General features: G+C 42.8%; 1 protein-coding gene across 1 annotated transcript in view; it reads right to left on the reverse strand.

Annotated features, from left to right (window-relative positions):
- The window catches only part of Dnah7 (dynein axonemal heavy chain 7), a 248,100-nt gene that overhangs the window by 214,470 nt on the left and 10,745 nt on the right, over positions 1-22,885 (reverse strand). The window contains exons 5-11 of the mRNA XM_051154521.1: positions 21,606-21,668; positions 19,032-19,140; positions 17,423-17,570; positions 10,300-10,387; positions 8,705-8,885; positions 6,262-6,337; positions 2,011-2,136 (exon numbers count right to left, since the gene is read on the reverse strand). Coding sequence (XP_051010478.1) covers positions 2,011-2,136; positions 6,262-6,337; positions 8,705-8,885; positions 10,300-10,387; positions 17,423-17,570; positions 19,032-19,140; positions 21,606-21,668 — 791 coding nt within the window. The remainder of the gene's footprint in view (positions 1-2,010; positions 2,137-6,261; positions 6,338-8,704; positions 8,886-10,299; positions 10,388-17,422; positions 17,571-19,031; positions 19,141-21,605; positions 21,669-22,885) is intronic.

Here is a 22,885-nt window from a genome sequence, read left to right on the forward strand (position 1 = left end):
CAGCTGGAGAGGAGGGAGGGAGAAAAGGAGGGGGAAAGGTAAAGAGGTTTTGAAAATGAAGGGCCTAAGAACCAAATACATTCTCTGAGGACATAACCTCCAGGACCACTCTCTTCAGCTAAGTCCCACCTGCTAAGTTCCTGAGTTCCCTTCAGCTCTCAATATGTCAGCAAAAGGTGAACTTTCAAACTGATTAGTCCACTGAGGTCAGAATCTCAAGACCCAATCACCTGCCCAAACCTTACCTCTGAATATCGAGGCACTGAGGACAACCCTTCAACATATGAGCCTTGGAAGGGACGTTTCAGACCCAAACCATATCACTCACTAAATTTTAAAATAACATATATAGGGCCAGGCATAGTGGTGCACTCCTTTAATCCCAGAACTCGGGAGGCAGAGGCAGGTGGATGGATCTCTGTGAGTGCGAGGCCATCCTGGTCTACAAAGCAAGTCCAGAACAGCCAAGGCTACATAGACAAACCCCTGTCTCAAAAAACAAAACAAAACAAAAAAGGCTAAAATAATGTATATATTTAGATTCAACAGGAATATGACACTGTGAAATGTCGCCATGATGGAGAAGAGCAATAGTAACTGGGATTTTGTGGCGAACTTAGACTGGTTTTTCACAGCATCCAGAAGAGTTAAAATAGAACAGGTGGTAAGGCCAGAAGCATACAGGGCAGGTTTCTAATACCAAGAGTAAGCCTTCTCCAAAAGCACAGAGGACCTGAGCAACAGGGAGCCGGGGTGGGGGAATCTCAGCCAAGGAGGCCGCAGAAACCCACCTGTGTGAGTCCAAACACCACAGGACTTGCTCAAGCCCACATCAGTCACGGGGATGCTTGTAAGATCGTTTTGATGGAAATATAGGATGTGTCTTCATTTACATATAAAATTATGCTTCAAGATGTTGTAACAAATCCCCAAATATGTTGTGTGTCTGTGCGATGGACACATGTGTGGGGGCATCCACATGTATGTGGTTAAATGCATACAAAACAAAATAGAAAATGCCCAGGGTGCTGTAACTGTGTTGTGTTGTTTGGGCCATTGGGAAGAAAGGAAGAGGGTGGCATCCCACTTGTCATAGATGCAGGGATGGTCCAGGATTTAGGAGTCCATAAGTGGAGCCATCTTTAAGAAATGTAAGTGCTCATTACTTTGGTAAAAGTTAAAGCCTATGTCCAGTGTGAGCCGGAGTTGTAGAAACCTACGAGAGAGGGCACATGAAGCTGGAGTCCCCAGGCAGCATGGCTGGTCCTCCTCAGCCTGAAGGAGCAAAGCTTTTGGCTCCAGGTGCACCGAGCCACCTTCATGTCCACCTCTGCCTAGCCCTTCCTGCCCACAGCTGCTTTGCTCCACCAGATAGCTCCTGGGCGGCAGGCCATGCTCTCTCCCCGCTGGCCGCCAGGGGCCTCCAGTGTGTGCCATCAACTTGGGCAGTGTTTATCACGTTTATGAACCGTTCTGAGCACTGCAGCAGCTAATGTTGTGGGTCACTTAAAACAAGGTATGGGCACTGAGTCCTTTAGCTGAGAGTATCCTGTATATGTCCAATCATATACGGTAAAGAGATGGAGAAGACAGGTGCCATGGGTTAGGTATAAAAGACATTCTATATGTTATATATCATTATTAAAACCATGTTTTGATACTTGCATTATATTTGTAATTAATTTTAATTTACAATGGAAATAATAAAAGAAATCAGATGTGATTAAAAATGTCTTTCTTTTGAAAACTTTAGTAAGAGGGCAGAGATGACGGCCCAGTGGTGAGGAACACTTGCTATTGCTCAGACCCAGATCACCTCCGAGCACCAACATGGTAGGCTCGCAGCCAACTGTAACTCCAGCCCTGGAGGAATCCAGCGCCTTCTCTTGACCTCCCTAGGCGCCAGGCACAAACATGGGGCACACTCATACATGTAGACAAAATATTCATGCATGTTAAGTAAATAAACCCAAATGTTTGTTTAGTTTCAGAAAGGCCAGAAACACTCACTTAAAAGTGCTGTGCCACAGATCTAGCACAGCCAGCATCGTGGGGTTCATCGCATTCAAGTGATCCCGAATATAACTACATGCAGAGAGGAAAGACCTCCTCCATGGCTTTGGCAAAACTTCCATTCTGAAAACAAAAGAAAATACTGAGTTTTCTAACTAAAAACTACTTAAAGGAGAGAGAGATTTTCAGGATACAATCCCAGATGGCAACCACCATAGCAGGAAAGCCACAGTGGCAGGAGGAGCTCAGAACAGCTATCTCATCATGTCCAGTCAAGAGCATGAGCGAATGTCTGCACGCTGAACAGTTCAGGGCCCAATCTAGGAAATGGTGTCACCAACAGCAGGCTACGTCTTCTTGTATCTGGTACCAACCAAGACTGCCTTCAACAAACATGCCCATAAGCCAACCTGATCTGGATAGTTCCTTATTAAGACTCTTATCCCAGGTGATTCTAGATGGTAAAATTGACAGTTTGAAGCCAACTGGTATAAAATACACTTAAATATCTAATTCATGTTCTGTGGTTAGCGTAATTTCATTATAAGAAATTTTAAATCATATTTAAATCTTTAACACATATGGTAACTAATTTCTGTTTCTAGATGCTTGATCCTATTGAGTCCATATATAACTTAAAACATACTATGAAGAGTTTTCATGTCAAGGTACACAACATTTAAGTTTCTGCTTTATTTTTCAAAAATGGTAAAGAGATGGTCCAGTTTGCCTATGGAAATCCCCTTGACCTTTTTACCTGTCAGTGTGTGAGGATCACTTACAAATCACGCACATATTCTATCACTCTTATTTGAAAACATTTATTCTAACTCTCATCTTTGTAGAGAGAACTTAATTCAGCTTCGTTGTTCAGAACACAAATGTCCCCTGACCTGCGGTATTTGGACTTTGGAGCTTTCCAGCTCTGTGATAGCAGACGAAAAACACATTTGGATTTGGATTTTACCCTGAGCTGGTGATAAGCTCCTCTGAAGATGCTAGGCAGTACATTGCGGGTAGCTAGCCATGCAGCTGGTAGGATACACATGAAGAGACCTGAAGCACACTGTGTCACTACACTGTGGCACGCCATGGTCAGGTAGATAAAATTCACTTTTGATTTATAGTATGTTCAAGCATCTGTAGAGTTAAACATGCCCACTTTATGGCCATAATTTTCATTGTCCACTTTATTTAAACACTTTGTTTAAGCACTTGACTTTAAGCATTTCCATGACACAACTACTTTATGTGTTAAATATGTAAATCAAACGGACCTCAGTTTCAACACTACCTAACTTATGCTTAGGACTTGCAGCTGGAAGAAGCCCATTGCTGTTTTAACCTTAAAACAAAAAGATGGTGAAATTATTTCTCTCTATCCTTAAAACCCATCTCGGGTCAGGGGACTCACACTGTGATTCCAGCCACGCAGCAGCCATCAAAGTGCCTGAAAACAGATCCTGGGTTCATCACTCTACACTCCAGCCTTGGGGGCTGGGAAGTGGGGAAACACAAGGAAGAACCCAATGGGCTCCTGTAAGCCCATCAAGCAATTCTAATGGACTTTAATCCACACATTTTACAATGCCCTTTCTTCTAACTTTTCCTAACTCTTGGGCTAGGGCTTACAGTGCTAGTAATTCTTGCCTTGGCTTCTGCCTCAAATCTCTATCCAGATGCCACTCAAGACTGCCCCTTTTCCCTACACGTGGTCATTGTATGAATGTCAGCAGCGATCCAATCCCTAGGTCTCCTAGAGAGCCCCACTGGAAGGCAACCCAACTGCCACACATGATGACCTCATGTGAGAAAGAGAAGCCAGATTCAGTTGTCTCCACAGTTCCTTAAGGTAGTTAGTGCTACCCCTATAGAGGGAAGACAATGAGGACGGGACACAGAAATAAGACAGGCAGTGAAGGATGGGGACTTTGATCCCTGTGTTTAGCCACAAACCAAAAATGCCCTTGGTCTTGCTCTGGGTTGGAAGCCAGAAATGCTAGAAATGTGATCTGGTCCATGAATGAGTTTAGGTCACCTATTCAGGAGGGAGAATGTTACAGTGGCCTTGATCAGCGCTCTGTGGTGGCCCATTAGGGGAAGCTCTTTCCTCTGGCCTGAGCATTCCTAGCTTGCACTCCAAGCTACGGAAACATAACTGTGCTAATTCAGTTGTGTGGTAATCCATTTTGATTTTGTAAAAAAGTCTCCTATGTTCAAAGAGACTAGAACATTTGCTGGACTTCACAGTCAGAAGTAATAATGCACCTTACAGTCACTTAAGACTTAAAACTGCTGCCCTACTGTGTGTGCATTCTGTTTGTTTAACCTGCCTTTAAGAGATCAATGAACCAACCAACCTTACTTTCTTTATTTCTTATTTCTTATGTAATCAACTTTTACAATCTAAGTTAATGCATAGCTGCATTCTTAAATTACATATTCTTTCATATGTGACCCAAGAGTAACACATGCATGTTTGCATATGTTATGATAATAATTTGATGAAAATAGGATAAAAGGAGGCCTTATAAAGTACCCCTCAATATTTCACCATGTGATTTTTTTTGAGAGAGAGAGACAGAGACAGAGACACATGGAGGCATACAGAGGCAGGGACAGACAGACCATGAGACAGAACTCAGGCAGGCTTGGATTCACACAGGACAAGAGAAAACATAGGAAGAGCAGAGTAGAAAACCAACTCTGGGTTCCCTCTTGCTTGAATGACACCGAGGAGATCAACACACTCCTGGTGACTGGGTTGATTAAAGTGTTCAAACCGGCCCACAGTCAGACAGTCAATCCCTCGGCCAAAGAACCAGCCCTCAAGAAAATGGAATTTCCTCTAGGAAGGTGGCTCACCTTAAAGGACATTAAAAAGATGGGAGAGGTAATTAGCCCTGTGTGAGGTAGTGTGTTTTCTTTCTCGTAATTTTCACCTTAGAATAGTCCCTAAAGCTGCCCTGAAATTCTGTCTAGTCAGTCAGTCTGTCTGTCTTTCTGTGTGGTCTGTCTGTGCTGAGTCAGCAACTCTGGCTTGCTCATGCTAATGTTCCTTTTCCGGCAATGTGACTGCTTGTTGCCACGTGACTGACCTGCACGTACATCTATATTTTAAACAACTTTTTGCCATTCTCCTCCTATCAAGAAAGCTAATTTGCCCATCCTGAGGTTTTTTTCCCCCCCTTTTAAATACTAATAAAATGATCCTCAAGCTTCCCTTTGAGTCCATTCTTAGATTCCTTTTTTTTTTTTTTTTTTTTTTCCGAGACAAGGTTTCTCTGTGTAGCCTTGGCTGCCCTGGACTTACTTTGTATACCAGGCTGGCCTCGAACTCACGGAGATCTGCCTGCCTCTGCACTAAATCCCTTTCTTAAGAAGACTGAGAATGCCACAGGACCCTAGCGTCCATGGTAGCCCGTCTCAAAGCAGAAGACCTTGGTTCAAAAACAGAAAGTTTGCTATTGCCTGCCCTGTTTCCATTTCTACCCTGTAACTCCAGCCTGCGAGTGGATGGCTGCTGCTCGTGCCTAAGCTAGAGACCTCCTCCACAGGAACGTTACCACATAATGTATGCTTTATTGATCAAATATTTAAAACGCTACCTTTAAGGAAAATGTACAGCAAGTGGGAGTTTTTTTTTTAAACCATATGTTCTGTGTTTTAATCCATTAATAAATTGAAATAGTCTATGCATATATTCTGGCTTCCTTTTCAATGTCCCCAATATGTTTTTGAATAAATTATCACCAAATCTTCAGGGTTCACCCAAAGCCTGGTCTATACGCTGTGGAAGCACAAAGGCCATAGCACGTTCTTTCCACAACAGCTGTGTTTTGTTTGTTTGTTTGTTGAATGTTTTGTTTATTTGTTTGTTAAAATAGGGTTTCTCTGTGTAGCCTTAGCTGTCCTGGAACTCACTCTGTAGACCAGGCTGGCCTCGAACTCTCAGAGATCGACCTGCCTCTGCCTCCCGAGTGCTGGAATTAGATGTGTGGGCCACCAGTGCCTGCCTCACAACAGCTTGGTTGGCTAGCTGGTTTAGTTTTGTTTGGGGGACAGGGACTCACATACCTCAGACTGTCCTCAAACCTACTCATGAAAAAACTATGTACGTAGGTATAATATATAAATTATAAGCACATGTATGAGAAAATGCAAACACAAGCAGAAATGTTTTAAATTTGGGAGGAGTTGTGGTGTTGGTCACATGAGTGAGCGCTGTTTGGAGACCCCCTCACTTACTCAGCGCGGTGTGGTGGGAGCTCAGCTATCTTGCTGTCATCTTCTTTTTCTCTGGGGTCTTTTAAAACAAAATCAACTGAGAAAAAAGAGAAAAGTTTGCATAATTCACCTTAGGTTAATTGCAGCATATTTCTAAGAAAAATAATTCTATTAAAATTAATCACTTAAACGGTGTTAGTTTTGTAATAAAGAGAAATTTGTGCACTTATGAAGAAAAATTTGTGAGACAGTTCTATCAAGTCTATATCTTGGAGAGTGTGTATTTTCATTCTTAACAATGTGTTTCTATTGTTTCATTTGAAAATAGTTGACTTTAGTATTACATTTTCCTTTATTCCCATCAAAAGCACTCTTGTTGAATCGTAGATCAGCAAAAAGACAAAGCTGTCTTTCACTGGGAAAAGTGCACACATCACCTTGTTCATGTGAAATTGCATAAAGGCATCACATAGTCATTATAAAGTCAGCACAGCAAGCTCCGTCTGTTTGTCTGCTGTGTTTTCAATCACAACCAGCTCCATTTTCCTCCTTGTCTTTCAAGATGCACTTTCTACAATTCAAAAATCCACTGCTACCGCCCTGCTTAAAATTCTTTAGCCTGTCCTTTTACTTTCAAATACTTTAAAGAGGCATTCAGGCCCCTGTCAGACACTACCCTTTCCCCAAATGCACTTTAGGCTTTAGCCGGCACAGAGGTGCACAAGTCTAGAAAGAACAGCCTTTGAAACAAGTCTGCTATTGCTCATGCTTTTGCCTGGACCAAGCATGTAATCTAGCAGAAATTTCTCATGATCCAAGACTCCACTCAGGAGCTGGGAATACTGTTACACAGGTGTGGTCCAAGGACTAGGTACGCAGAAGCCAGAGGGTCACAGGTTCAAAACCACCCTAGGCTAGATAGTGCATTCAGCCTTGACTACTTAGGGACACCATGTTTCATCCCCACCTCCCATCCCACCACTGCACAGTTACCTCAGAAGCTTCTGGAGTCCTCCCTAAGTCACAATAACCTCCTCTACCTTTGGTATCTCCTCACTGCTCTTGCTGTGCTCTTTTATAGTTTAAATGCCTTTCTCTGAAGGGTTAAACCATATTAATCATTGGGATTCCACCAGGCTTTAGTGGAACACTCAGTGTGTGTGTCTTACTATCACAAGTAACTGGAAAAACCTTTCTCAAAAGTACATAACCCAAGGCTCTGCCTTCAGGGACTTTTTAGATTGGGCCAGAAATTGCAATTTAAAATTTTATTCTTACTACCTACTCATGCGTATAGAGTTTAACCTGTTAAGTCCATATCATGGTTCAACAAATTTCTTACCCAAAAGCTCATATGATAACTACTTCCATTTTGTGAGCCACAAAGTCTCTGTTCAGCTGCCTAGCTCTGCTGTTGTAAAAAGTAGTCATACATAATATGTTTATATATGTATAACATATAATTAGAATGCAGCCAAGCACAGTGGTGCATGACTGTAACCCCCGTACTCAGGGGGATAGAGGCAGGCAGATCTCTGTGAGCCCAAGGTAAGCCAGGTCTATAAAGTGAGTCCAGGAGAGCAAGGGCTACACAGAGAAACCCTGTCTCAAAAAACTAAAAAAAAATTAGAATGGCTGTGTGCTACTGAAACTTCATTTATAAAGTAGGCAGTGGTCAAGTATGGCCATAGTTGGCCACCTATTGGTCTGTAGCAAAACTGTAATCAACCATATTGAATTTCTTATCAGAAATGGTAATAATAGTTGGTAATGGTTAAAATCTTTGGTAAGTATTCACTTACACACACACACACACACGTGCATGCATGCATATATACACGTGCGCACATACACATAAATACACAGACAAGGAGCTGGAGAGATGGCACAGAGGTTAAGAGCACTGGCTGCACTTTCAGAGGTCCTGAGTTCAATTCCCAGCAACCACATGGTGGCTCATAACCCTCTATAATGAGATCTGGTGCCCTTTTCTGGTGTACAGGTGTACATGCAAATAGAGCACTCATACAAAATAAGTATAAATCCTTAAAATATGCACACATACATACACACAGACAGACAAAAATATACACATGGGCATGCCTTGTCTTTCATACCTATACAAGGAGTTTTTAAATGAAGGACCATCTTGAAGGAAGACATGGATGGCTTCCTAAGTGCCTAATGCTATCCACTGACTGAGACACAATAAATATTGTGAGGGGCTGAAAATGATGTTTTGTTACTTTCCTGAGTGTTGTCCTTTAATGACAGACAATGTCCTTAATAATAGAAAATTTGATTGAAAGTTGACTGAAGTCTTGAGTAACATACGAGTGAGGTCAGAAAGCACATAACCAGCAAAGCGCAAAGTGTCAAGTACGGTTATTAACTTTCAATTCAAAAATCACCTTTGGCCCAACACATACTCCAACTAGAAAACAAAGAGCGGACCACAACTTACCTATGGACTTCTTTACACTGAGAAGATAGTCCTCTCTAATTTCATCCGACAAGACCATTATGCTGTTGGTGAGGACTTTCAGATGCTGTGGAACCAACTTCAACACGTGCTCCAGCCACGAGTCTTCCATTGGGGCCACGTGATCAGTGTCAATCCCGTGGTGAATGTAGTAGTAATATCTCTGTGACAAATGAGGAGGTGTGGATTTAGTGCCGCAGTAAGGGGGCGTGGGGGGCACAACACAAAACCACGGGGGGAAATGCAAGTCTGTGGAGAACAACATATTTATAAATAATAAAAAGTGCTTTGTGAAATTCACATGAATGTCGTTTGAGATCTCTTAATCTTTTAAAGTGCTATTTCCCAGCACTTAGTTCACAACAATGTCATAAGCACCAAAGTCACATCATCAAATATATAATGTCCCGAATAGAGTACATGCTGAATTACAGCTTAGTTTTATATCTATATTTGGAATGTATTATTACATTTGCGCTTTCATTTTTGATAATAAGAAGCCAATCATAAGAGCTGCATTTAGGTCAATATCCTTTCATACTAACTCTTGAAACACACCATTGTGACATTTTAAATGAGAATGCGTGCCATAGGCTCATAGATTCCCAGGCTTAGTCGCCAGTTGGTGAACAGTTTGGAAGGATTGATTAAGACCTGTGGCCTTGTTGGAGGATGTCAGGCCTTGCTGGAGGAGGTATGTCACTGGAATTAGGCTTTGAGGTTTCAAAAACCATACTAGGTCCAGTGGCTGGCTAGCTACTCCCTCCCTCCTTTCCTTCCTCCCTCCCCTCCTCCTCCTCCTTCTCTTCTTCTTCCTCCTCCTTTTTTCTTCTTCTTCCTTCTCTCTCTCTCTCTCACTCTCCCCCTCCTCCCCCTCCCCACCCCCCACTGTTTGCCTGCCTGCCCGCCTGCTTATATACACGATGTCACTCCAGCTACATCTCTGGGTCATGCCTGCCAGCATGCTACCATGTTCCCTGCCATGATGATAATGGACTAAATCAATGAAACTGTGAGCCAGCGCCAGTTAAATGCCTTCCTTTGTAAGAGTTGCCTCGGTCACGGTGTCCCTTCACAGAAGTAAAACACTAAGACAGCCCATTTCTATCCTTTCTTCTATTGTAAATATCATGCATGTTAATACTAACTTTAAAATCTGATAATTCTCCATTCTTCGTAATTATTTACATAGCACTCAGGGCAAAATTTAAACTTCAAAATATTTTCAAACTCAAACTCAAAACGATGCTTTTATTTATTTGTTCATTTTATGTATGTGAGTGTTTTGTCCTGCACATATTTCTGTTCAAAAAAGAATAATGGTGCATAAAGATATATATGACTGAGACATGCCTTAAGGTGTGGTCAGGCAGATTTAGGACTGTTTAACTATGATTTTAGGTGGCAAGGAAGAGAATATTTTCTTTATTAATCTAACAGAATAATTTGACGCAACTCTCCGTTCACTCCTGCATATACAGAGACGCACAAGGAAGGGCAGAATAATCTAAAAGACATCAACACGTTTAGTCCCCCCTCTATTCACAGCTCTATTGACAGAAGAAATAAGTCGTTACCAAGATGTCTTTCTCTATTGCAGAAGCAGTCGATTTTGAAATCATGGTCTCATCAGTGACAGGAGAGTCTAAACCACCATCTTGTTGCCTAAGACAGTGATAAACACAGATGAGTCAAAAACACACAAAGGCGGTACAAACACAAACCCTGATAGGAAGAGATCACGACTCTTCTCTATTAAATCACTAGAAAAATAAACAGTTGAGCATATTTTCTCTTCCCTTTTCTCTGTGTGCATGGGGAGACAGAGGGGCTGGCTAATATCTGCCTCATGGGAACCATGCCCTGCAGTGGCCTCTGTTCATTTGCTTTCACCACTACAAAATTGAGCTATCTAGTCTTTGAACTTGCAAAGAGTATTCTTGCTGTAGCCCTAAAATGTGTGTAGTTGTTCATTCATCTAAAATGAAATGAGATACAAAGTCCAACTGCTGTTCTACAGAAAACATGGACACATTCTCTGAGGACCTTGTCTCAGATCCCTAGAGACATACAAGTTGACATTAGCAACATGGGAACCCCATATGTCCTTTGCATTTTTGAGTGTATGTCCCTAAAGCTCTCGTGATAGCTGTATTTCAATGCGAAAGCCACATTCTGAAGTTTTCTGAGGTTCCACCATGCAGAAGGGCATAGTTCACAGTTCCAGAACCAATAACAGGCTGTGTTGGCATTGCTCTCACTTCTGCATTGTGTTCCACAGCCCAGTGTCATCTGTTGATACAAGTCATCAATGCTGAATAACAAACACCTCTCCCCTCACTGACTGACCAGCAGACACTGAGGATCAAATATGCTTTTAAGAAACCATCCCAAAGTAGGTACTCAGAGTGTCTTTTAATTTATCTTCCCTAATTCCAAGATTCCAATACTCAGTGAACTTCATATCGTGTTTTGAAAATATGCAAGAAGAGTCCATTTAGTTTAATATAGGTCAGGTGGTCAATAACTCTTTACCAAACAACAGGATGTGAACACAAAAGTAGTGGGAGATCCTCAAAATGTCAAGTAGGTAAAAAGACAAGAATTGATTATTCTAACCACAACTGTAATCTCATTATGTTGCTGCTCGCCTGGAAAGGAACTAATAAAATAACACTGTGTTTTCAGATCATCGTGTCTGGGTTCACACTCTGCCACTCTAAGGTGCACGACTCCAGTGAGTGGTGTTTGAGGTTGTTTTAATGCAGAAATTTGCTGGCAGCCTTCCCGCATCGTGGGTGTCACCCTTTCATCCTTTGCATGAAGAGTGCCTGGAGGGACACAACCAATAAGGTCAGGGTGGGAAAGATGACTGCTAGGGCAGTAGAAACCACAACAGGCATTCAGTGTGGTACCAGCATCCTTTCTCATCCTTTCTCTGCACACCTTGTCTCCGATCTCTAGAGACACACACGTTGACACCAAGCCACAGGGAAACCCATATGTCCTTTGCATTTTTGAGTGGATGTCCATAAAGCTCCATAGTGCCATGAGTCTGTCGTTTGTTTTAGGGCTGTGTTCTGCTCCCCCAAACAATAAGAGCTATTCATCACTCATTGAGCACTTACTAGCTTTGCAAGTATTATTTCTAAGCCTCGCATGTACTGTTGAAAGAAATAACTATCCACACCTCAGAGATGAAGAAACTGAATGTCAGAGGTAAGAAATGGCTCCCCTTTGGTCGCACAGCTAATTCCATAAGAGAAGAGGGATCTGTGCATCATTGTGTGACTCTGAGCAGCCATGCTCTTTCCAAGGGAACGGCATTCAATTCAGAACTAAAGCAACCAGAGTAGGTGATGCTTTGACTACTTAAAGACAAATAAAATGTACTCAAAAGTAAAAAATAACAATATTGACATTTTCCTGTTTGTAAAAGTAAGAGGCTTTTGGTTGTACATAGAATTGGCAATCCTTTCTTCAAGTATGAAAATAAGAGTGAAATTATGAGGGGACAAGAAGCAAAAACAGTCACTGAGGAGACAGGTCAGAGAGGGCAGACAGCACATCTTCCATGCATCTGTCATAGGAGAAAGGCAAGCAACAGCCTGGAGCCTCCAGAAAAGCCCTCACCCTGGAGTCCACAGGTACCAAAGGTGGCAGAAAACAAGGTTCTCTCAGAAGCTAATTACGCAGGAAACCAGGCAGCTGAATGAGAACAGCACATACCCCAAGGCAAAGATGTTACAAACACAGCTCCAGAGGAATGACTAGATCAATATCAAGAAGATTAATTAAATTAGTAATTAATAATTCCCCAGAGAGAAAATTTCAGGTCCAGGTGGCCTCACTAATGAGTTCTGTCAGGGAAGAAATCCAACCAGTTCTACAGAAACTTCTTCAGAACAGAGGGGGAGAAAAAAAAAAAAAACAACAACAACAATCATTTGAGGTCACAATTTATGAGGATAGTAGAGATTTGGTAGCAGAGCTAGAGACACAACACTACAAGCCCAAATTGTTTACCTTGCTAAAAAAAAAAAAAACATCAGAAAATAGCAAGTCTCTCTCCTCCAGCCAAGCAAGACGGCGGAAGGAAAGAAGGCCAGAGGAAAAAAGGGCCTGAGACCGGCTGCTGTGAAGAAAGGGACTGTATGTCCTCTGTGAGAGCAAGGCCTAGGAACTAGAGTACTGACCGAACAGAACACCCAGGGTGGAAGAGGCCCCCACGGCTTTGTCAGGTGTCCCAGCTGCATCCGGTTGCTGCAGCGACAGCATCCCCTGTGATTGGCCAGTTCCCTGGACCTCAGACTGCCAAACAGCTCCCCACTGCTTAAAGCCAGAGAAAAGCAAGAGAAACCTAGGCTGCCCTCAAGGAGAGATACCTGCCCTTCAAGTCAGGGGGCGATACTGCTGCAGCCTTGGAGGAGGGCAAGCCAGCTCAGCTGGCATTGGCTGCACCATCCAGCTTTCGTTCTTCCTGCCTATCCTGTGTTGCTGCTTGGGGTGGGATGGGGTAGCTACTGCAGCACGGAGGGGAAGCTGGGCAGCAGGTGCCCAGGAACATACGCACCACTGCTGCTGTCCTATGTTAACCAGGAAGACAAAAGAACTCTGGGTAAGCTGGTGGAAAGTACCAGAACCAATTACAACAGAAATGGTGGGGAGGCGATGTGCAAATGTGTGGCTTGCACTGCCAAGCTGGAAAAGGTGAAGACCAAGAAACTTGCCACCAAACTAGGTCAGAGGTACACTGCTGAGTTATGTACATATATATAATTTTTAAATTGTACATAAATATAATTTTTAAATTGTCCTTCAGAAACTTTAGCAAACAAAACCCAGCGATGTTGTACAGATTAAGGTATGCGGCGACTGAGTGACAGACACCTGGGGAAGCCATTTGTGAAATGTGTCATAATTGATATTGATAGAATAAAGGAGAAAGGCCAGAAGGTCATCTCAGTAAACACAAAAAAAGATTTGGCGAAGGTGTAGCACCTGTTCGTAATGAAACCTCTCACAAACTAGGAAAGGAAGGAGAACGCCTCAGCATAAAAGTCAGCTTTCATTTTTCACTTACATACTCAGTTCATAAATTGCAATTTTATGTCTTTTTAAATTTAGTTATAAGTTTTGTCACTAAAAGTAGAAAAGTTAGAATGATATATTTATTAAGCAAAAGGTGATACTATGATTTATTAATATAATGTACAATTAAATTATATATATAATGTAAATTAATATAATATAAATTAAACATGGATTGCCTCTTTTCTCCTCAGAATAAAGCTTTTGATCTACTTGCCTCAGTGATCTTCAGATATATGGTTGTTATTTGCTATATTTCCCCATGTTTCTCGGAGGTACACTCTGAGAAATATAGATCTTATTCAATGGTGCTTTTGTCCTTTCATGATCCTGTGCCCACTTCCATACAGACTCCCTCTAGGCTTTGATAACCTCTGTTATATTGAGTGAGTTAACCCAGACCCAGTGTCTTGTCTTGTCTTAGCTGAGGCTCCCAGCTCCAGATCTTCCGCTTTGACTACATAACCTGGAGCAACTGAAGAAACCAGGAAGGCAGAAAAGGACCATGGGGAGAGGGGGCCCTGGAGAGGAAATAGCAAGACACACGTATTAGAAATAGGGAAGTGGGAAAAGTGGGGAGGGGCCTTTTAAAATAGGAAGGAGAAAAGGAGGTCAATAATAGGAGAGGCATATAAGAAAAATGATATAATATTAGTATTATTATTAGAGCTTGGAATATACTCACTATATAAGGCTACCCTTCTTCCAATGCACACTCTGTGCAGCAGACTCAGGCATGTGTCTATTTGCAGGCCCCCGACTTTGGCATGGATTTTTGGGGGAGTTAAAAAGACATCCTATATACCAGAAAATACGGTATATATCTTAGCTGAAGTAATGCCAATTGGGCTGACGATGCATCCCTCAAGTGCCATAGAATAGCTAACAAAAACCCCAGCACCAAGCATGAGGAACCTCCTTTTAAGTTGCTGGTCATGAGAGTCCAAGAGGCTATTGCTTTTGTCCTCAGTTGCCTGTCAGAAGCAAAGGTTAAGTCCCTGTTCCTGAAAACCCCACTTCTGACACAGGACTCAGAAGATTCCGGCTGGGCCTAAGCTGAAAGCCTCCTCCCTGAGGACCAGTTTTCACAGTATCGGAATCTGCCAAGGGAGGGTAGCAATCCATAGTCCCATCCGGCTGTGATGCCTGTGAACCACAGTAACCAGGACGTCAAGATATTCCTACAGGTGAAATAGTGGCATGTGCATGTTGGCGGTGACCGACAGATACCTGAGTGGGTGTAAAGACAGCTCCACAATAGGGAAACCACATCTGGTACTTGAAACCTGTCCAGCTACCCAGGGCTAGTGAGGGCTGTGGATCTTAAAGCAAAAGCTATTAACAGAATAATTACTAACCACATTCTAAGTATTTCTCCTTATACCACTGGTAAGTGCAGTTCTCACTCTCCACCAAAAGCTTCTCTCGGCAGCAGATGGAGACCATCACAGAAAACTATAACTGGCCAAACGCAAAGTCCAACTGCTCATAGCGCGCACCACCCTGATAGATATATCCACAAAACAACTCACGCACCTGAAACCCAAGGGACATTGAGGAAAGGGGACAGAAAGACTGAGAGCCAAAGGACTAGGAAGGCTGCTGTGAGAGTGTGTCTCCTAGGAAGGACCCATGACACCTCATTAATATGCTACCTAAACAAGATTTGAACAAAGACTTGAACACAATAGATATGCTAATGTGAAGGGGAAATCTTATAGGAGCCCTACCTTAGACAAAGAAATAGAGGCAAAAATTCATCTATGTGTGTGTGTGTGTGTGTGTGTGTGTGCGTGCGTGTGTGTGTGTGTGTGTGTGTGTGTGTGTGTGTGTGTGTGTGTCAGTGGGTGTAAAACAATAATAGTAAAAAAGGGCCATGCTTTTGAAAGGGGTGAAGGAAACAGACATGGAAGTGGCTGAAGGGAGGAAAGGGAGGAATGATACATAATTTTTTTAATTAAAAAAGAAATGTCAAGGCAGAGCTATGAAAGATACTGAGGTACTGGGACTTTGGGCAGAAGGTAACTCTATAAGCCTAAGTGAAATGGGGAACTCAAACTGAGACCCTGTAATAACTGAAACCCAAGCTCCTTCTTCTTCCGATTAAATGAGGCCTGGAAATTAGGAGAAGTTGCATTAAGGAAGCTCACCTCAGCCACTCCATCCTCTCGAGTCTCTCTCTCTCTGTGCGGTTTGCCTGGGGCCCTTCTGTATAGCCCATCAGTGTGTCACAAGGATCCAAGCTAAGCAGGCCACCAAAGAGCTGCCCATTCTCTGCCCAGTAACATTGCGTCACCTACTCACTAAATGCTGCCATTTTTATTCATGTAAGACATTATATCTAAAACATCCAGGTAAGGGAGAAGGGGAAGGAGGAAGGAAAAAGGAGGACACAAAATATAGGAAGGAGAAATGATTATATTTTTTTGGCAAGTGGGAGGGCACAAGTCAACAGTACCAGCTATTACTGAGACTGAGGTAAAAACGATCCCAAATTCTAGACTATAAAGCAAAACACTATCTCGAAATAAACCTTAAAAGAGAACCGGATTTATAGCTCAGCGATACAGTACTTGGTTAGTGCACACGATGCCTTGGGTCCAACTCCCAACACCAGAAGTAAAGGAGAGGAGCACTTCCTCTACACATCTCTAACTACGGGCTCTTTCTTCTGAGGACTTGGTGTTGATTTTACATTGTGTGATCTGAATGTGCTCGTGCAAAGAAAACAACCAAGGCAACACAAGTGGGCTATGGTGGCAACATTGTCAAGGCACCTGTCAGAAGCAAACTCAAAACCACTCTATGGCTAGATGCCTGTGTCTCCTCCAGCACTTGAGGGCAGAAAGGATTGTGAATTTGACTCCATCCAAAACCGTAGAGTGAGAAAACAATAAAATAAATAAGTATTTTGTTCGAGAACACACATACATCACTCGCTCTTTGTAAGCACTCGACACCCACTGCTCCCTCCCCTCAAGAGGTCCAGATAGCAGAATGGCCCATGGAGGCAGCAAGGGGCCTTCTATGGGTGAGTGACTGGCCATGATGGATCATGAAATCCTATATGTCCCACGAGTACTTGTTAGCACCCTGAGAGTCGGCCTGAAGCAAGAGACGGCACTAAACAGCTTACACAACGCTGTATGGGAACAGGGCAATGAAGCCCACATGTCTGTCCATGGGAAGCTCCGAAACTCACGTTAGACGGGGCCAGGCTGCTCACACTGCGCATCACTCCACCCTAAGTCCTGCTCTACGGAGGAAATGCTCAGCATCACAGAAGTCGCCATATCACTTGAAGAGACAACATGGGGGCGGGGAACGGGACAACCGCCCTTCCCAACCACAAAGATGGGAGCCAGAACTCCCATACAGTCTCTGCATCAAATATTAGCACAGGCACCTTTACAAGTGATGGTATTTCAAAGCAGGACATACTTAACTGGAGTAAACACAGACTCTTCCATTCTGTTTGCACACTAACCTCACTGTAACAAGGGTAAGGCGCCCTCTAGCGACGGATAGAGTGCTCACATTGTCGGCTGTTACTTTCCGGTGCTCTGCGGGGTGGGGGATGTAACATGCTGGCTAGGCTATAAAACTCACATAATGACGTTGACAAGGGTGCTTCTAAAATTCTCTCGCTCCTTATGTGGAGATTTGACCTTTGGTCTGGAAGTCGATGGTCCAGCACGGCTATCATCAACTTGGTCCAGTAATTTGCCCTTTTTTCCAGAATGCTCCATGTAGTCAGCTTAAATTTAGAAAACAAGTTGTTCATGTAAAAGGTAAGCTAAAGCATGTAAAGCCTTAGAATAAGACGCTGCAGCACCATCAAGAAATATATTCTAGCTGGGCATGGTGGCGCATGCTTTTAATCCCAGCACTCGGGAGGCAGAGACAGGCAAATCGCTGTGAGTTTGAGGCCAGCCTGGTCTACATAGAGAGTCCAGGACAGCCAAGGGTAACATGGAGAAACCCTTGACAGAGAGAGTGAGAGAGAGAGAGAGAGAGAGAGAGAGAGAGGAGCAGAAGAGAAGAGAAGAAAAGAGAAGAGAAGAAAAAAATACATTCCATACTTGAGGTGTTATCTCAAAAAATAAAAATCCTAATGAACGTTGTTTTACTATATGATTTACTAAAAGATATTATTTACACCAATAGAATCCTCTAATTATATTAAGAATATTGTTGATTGTGTGGCACTTTGACTAATATAATAAATATTTTCAGTTATGTTTGCATTAGAGTCTCTTAAAAGGATTAAGACTTAAACTATAATAAAATACAAAATTACATTATTCAAGATAAATGTAAAAGAACCGTGATTTCAAAACCATGCTAACGTTAAATGCAACTGACCTGATAAATGCTTATACATTAGAGTTTTTTAAACTGTTCATGTGTACCTGTGTGACGCTGATCTTTGTGACCTGCAGCTCATGGGTTGGGTGTGGATGGCTAGTCAGCCAGCCTCAAGAATCCCCGCTCATCACAGCACTGAGTCTGTGAGAGCAAACAAACCATGTGACTTCCTATGTGGGCGTGGGGAGAGAGCTCAGCTCCTTGAGTCCTTATGTTTAACTGACTGAGCTATCTCTTCAGACCCTAGAGTTAAAATATATATACATATATATTTAATGACCAATTTGAAAATATTATTCACAACTTAGGACATTCCTAGAAAAAAAGTTCTCAGTCTTTGACAGAAAGGGACCATCAACTTGGTGGAGAGGGGAGGAGCTCCATAAGGCCACACCCCTCCCTCTGAGGTGCCCTGGCCCGGCAAGGGTTGCTCTAGCAGGGGATAAATGGTATGCCTTAATAGTAGCCACCAGGAATTTGCATTTCCCATGAACATGAAGACATCTCTAATTAAATGCAGAAGAGACTTGTTAGAAGGAAGGTGTTGGGGTCCTATGAGAGAGGGAAGGGGATAAGGAAAGATTAAGGAAGGCATATAATAGAAGTAAAGTATATATGTCTCTGTCTGTCTCACTGTGTATAATGAAATAGTGAGGGAATAAATTAAAATAAATAAATGTTTCACAAAAAGTATTTACAATAACCTTAAATAGCTACATACTGGAAACAATTGTTTTATGGTGGCAAATGTATAGATGAAAATTTTCTATATGACATGTGCCGCTTAGATTTTATAATTGTATGGCTTCATTAGCTATGCATATTTTTAATTTAAAAATGAAGTTCTTACCATATGACTGTTCATTTTTAACAGTATAGGGCTCTGGAATCAGGGTGTCCTGTTTGATATTTAAATGGAATGACGGAGCAGTCTGCTGCCACTGGGGCTTGGCTCCTGTCTAAAATAGGACATTTAAATAGTATTAGTAAACAATATACAAGGTGCTTCATTTAATACTCGAGTATTTCTATGGGCCACTCAAACATAGTCCCAAGCACATCAGGGCCTCTGGGGAGATGTGCAGCCAGCAGCAGCATCAGATCTTCCCTTGCCTGGACATTAGCAGGAAAACGTTAACAAAAGCCCCAATGCCTAACCATCCCACACAGTCTGCACATTCCCTCTGTCAACACGTCTACAAAATTTCTTTCAGTTTGTTTTTAACTAATGAACAACAGCATGAAATTCTACATATTAGTCCATGCCAACGGGGCACCGCGCAGTGTTTTGGTACTTATAGTCCCCGTGTGATAGCTAGTTGAGGTTAAACAAAGTGCCTTGAAAGTATATTGTAGATGATGAAAGCTTTAAAAATTCTGTTTGTTAGCTTTCTGAAACGGGCATTGCACTCTTGTTCATAAACTAGCAGCCCTGGATTCTTCAGCCCACCTCGCTGTAACTTGGTGTGCCATCCCGGTCTCCTCAGTAAGGGAGACATGTAGCAGGTCTTTGCTACTTTGTACATTCTTCTCTCCCCACGCCGCCCCCTCACCCCCACCCGCCCACCCCCATCCGCCCACCCCTCACCCCCACCCGCCCACCCCTCACCCCCAACCCCCCGAACTCCCCCCACTCCCCCACCCCCCACCCCCGGTAGTCACCATGCCAGGCCCTTGGCTTTCACCCCTGACACTAGACGGGAGAGAAACAAGGATAGAGGGAAGAAATAGGAAAACCCCTGAATCAAATTTCTTTCCTTTTGTTTTTCCTTTAACCATAGCTAAGAACAAACCGAAACCAACCTCCCTAAGGGACCAACAACCATCGGACCCTCCTTTGGGGAAGGGGCGGAGAGCTCTGAAAAGTTCCCAGAATTCCACACGTCACACAATTGCAGAAACTATCTGCACCTGGCAAAACCATGCCTCTGCTACAGCACAAGTCAAATTGTAGTCAGCTGCTGCAGAGCAGCCCCATAGCCCCACACCTGGGATTAAAATGAAAACACATTCTTACAACAGTTCTATGTTTTTAAAGAAAATCAAAATTCCAGAATTCTCACTACAGGTATAGGGGTCTAGGAGCCCATTTGTTTCACTGTACGATGAATCACACACTTATTCATCATAATTTCTGTGGTGTCTCCCTTTTCATTTGAGTCTTCTCTTTTTTCCCTACTTTTTATTATTAAATTGTTGTTGTTGTTGTTGTTGTTGTTTTCTTTTCAAAGAACCAGATTTTGCTTCTCAGATCTTTCAGAGTTGGTTTTCCAGTATCCACCTCATTTAGCCATGCTCTATTCTTTCCCCGGGGTTCAGCTGGTCCCCAGGGTTCTACTTGTTGAGGCTCACAAATGGCTTTAAGTGCTCATCTTTCTGCCTCTCTGACATGGAAAGTGACTGCTGTTTAACCTTTCTTAGTGCTGCACAGCACACATTTTAGAATATTGTCTTCCCAATCTCATTTACTTTTTAAGTTTCCTTCTTGATTTTTCCTTCATTCATTTGCCATTCAAAAGTAGCTTGTAGGGGCTGGAGAGATGGCTCAGTGGTTAGGGGCACTGACTGCTCTTCCAGATGAACCGAGTTCAATTCCCAGCACCCACACTGCAGCTCAGAACTGTGTGTACTCCATCTCCAAGTGATCTGAACCATTACACAGACATGCATGCTGGCAAAATACCAATGCACATAAAATAAAAATAAATAAATATCTTTTTAAAAAACGACAAAAAGCAGTTTGTTTAATTCCCATGATTTGTACAATTTGCTAAGACTTTCTTATGATTTTTAGTTTTATTGCACTGTGGTTGGAAAAAAGTATTCCATATAGTTTCATTTTATAAAAAGCTGCTTTTACTGAAATCTTATTTAAATATAATCCCAGAAGCTACAGGAAGGTAGTTTGATGGTATTGAACTCAAGATAGCTATGAAGGAGAATAAGCATTGACCAGTCCAGGGCTTCGTTAATTAGGATGCCCACTGTCTTCCCCATGGTACAAAGCTCATTCAAGCATCTACGACATTGTTTGTAGAAAGGCCTTTTTTAGCAAGGAAAGGTCCATTTCCACAGAGATAATCAAATCCTTACAGTTTTAGAATCTGAGACTCTGAAAGGGGAATGACTCCACACAGGTCACAGAGCTCTGCTCTGAGCCGTCATCTCCTGGCAGTGGTGGTCCTGTCAAACCATCATGATAATGCTCTGAGTCGTCTTAACTATTCTGTGCACACTAAGAAACTTTGCGTACAGTGATCTTACTAGATATTTATACTTATTGATACATATAGCTTAGAGAATTTATTTATCAGAAAAGAATCAAGTCAGAGCATGGAATCAGAAATTTGGTATTTTGTTTTACGTTTGGAACCAGTAAACCTTTGAAAATGGAAACATTTTAGAAACTATATAGATAAATTACCAAAGTTAACTGTGGTAAAAGTCTTGTTGGCAGTTTGGCCTTGTCTTTGCTGGGTGCCTTATCCTGCATAGAATACACAAAAGAAAGAAAAAACATTAACGCCACTTTTATATCATCCAATATAAAGTAAAGCACATTTTAGCCAAAACTGTTCAAAGGAAAACTCTACTACCCTGAATTCTCATTGTTCAGGCCATTCACAGTGGCGTCTTTAATCCCAGCACTCCGGAGGAAGCCGCAGGCAGAGCTTCGTGAATTCAAGACCAGCCAGGTCTACATAACAAGTTCAGAGCAGCCACGGCTATAAAATCACACCCTATTTCTCCTAGCATTGCTTTCTTTCTGTAGCTCAGGGGAAAATAAAATAAATAAGAATGGTGTGCAGCAAGGCTTATCAGAAGCCTTTAAAAGGCAGGGAAATAGTTCATACATCACACCTTCTGAAAATGTAATCTAACCTTGTGCGCGTGGCTTACTCGGTTTTCTCCTCTATTCCTAAAACACCATTTCTGCCTTCACCGACAGAGCAGAATCAGCCCTTCCTGAGCTGCGGCACATTTGGGTTAGTGTGTCCAATGGCCATGAGTGACAACTGTGCTTTTCCAAGGTTTCCTTAAGGGGACCACCCTACATCGATGATCCTATGGTAGGAACGTCACCAGCTAGGGCGACGGACGCAGTGCTGGGCAGGCAGACAGAGTGTTTGGGTATATAAAGCGGCCGTGCTGTGCTTGGGCTTGTTGTCAATGCTCTGGCCCTCAGCTGCAACCTGGCCCATGCTAAGCCCCGTGGCTACTCAACAGGACCCTCACTGTGTCTCCATTACCAGCCCAGTATACTGATAAAAGATGCTAACAAGACCTGTAAGAGAGAGGGGTTTTCTCCCTGGTCCCAGTGGGGGTTTTTGTTGTTGGTTTGGTTTGGTTTGGTTTGGTTTGGTTTGGTTTGGTTTGGTTGTCATACTCTCTTGGTGTCACTGCAATCAGCATCCTGGCCCACGGGCACCTTCTCCACTTGTGTGTGGCTGACCCAGTGCAGACATCCTCTAGCACGTGTTACTAGCGTCCCATGGTGGCTTTCCACAAGTTTCACTGAGAAAGAGGAGAGACAGACAGGGAGGGAAGGAGGGAGGGAGGGAGGGGGGAGAAAGAAAGAGAGAGAGAAGAGAGACAGGGATGGAGGGAGGGAGGGAGAGAGAGAGAGACAGGGAGGGAGGGAGAGAGAGAGAAGAGAGAGAGACAGGGAGGGAGGGAGGGAGAGAGAGAGAGAAGAGAGAGACA

This window comes from Acomys russatus, chromosome 12, assembly GCF_903995435.1.
Source record: "Acomys russatus chromosome 12, mAcoRus1.1, whole genome shotgun sequence".
Taxonomy (NCBI): Eukaryota; Metazoa; Chordata; class Mammalia; order Rodentia; family Muridae; genus Acomys; species Acomys russatus.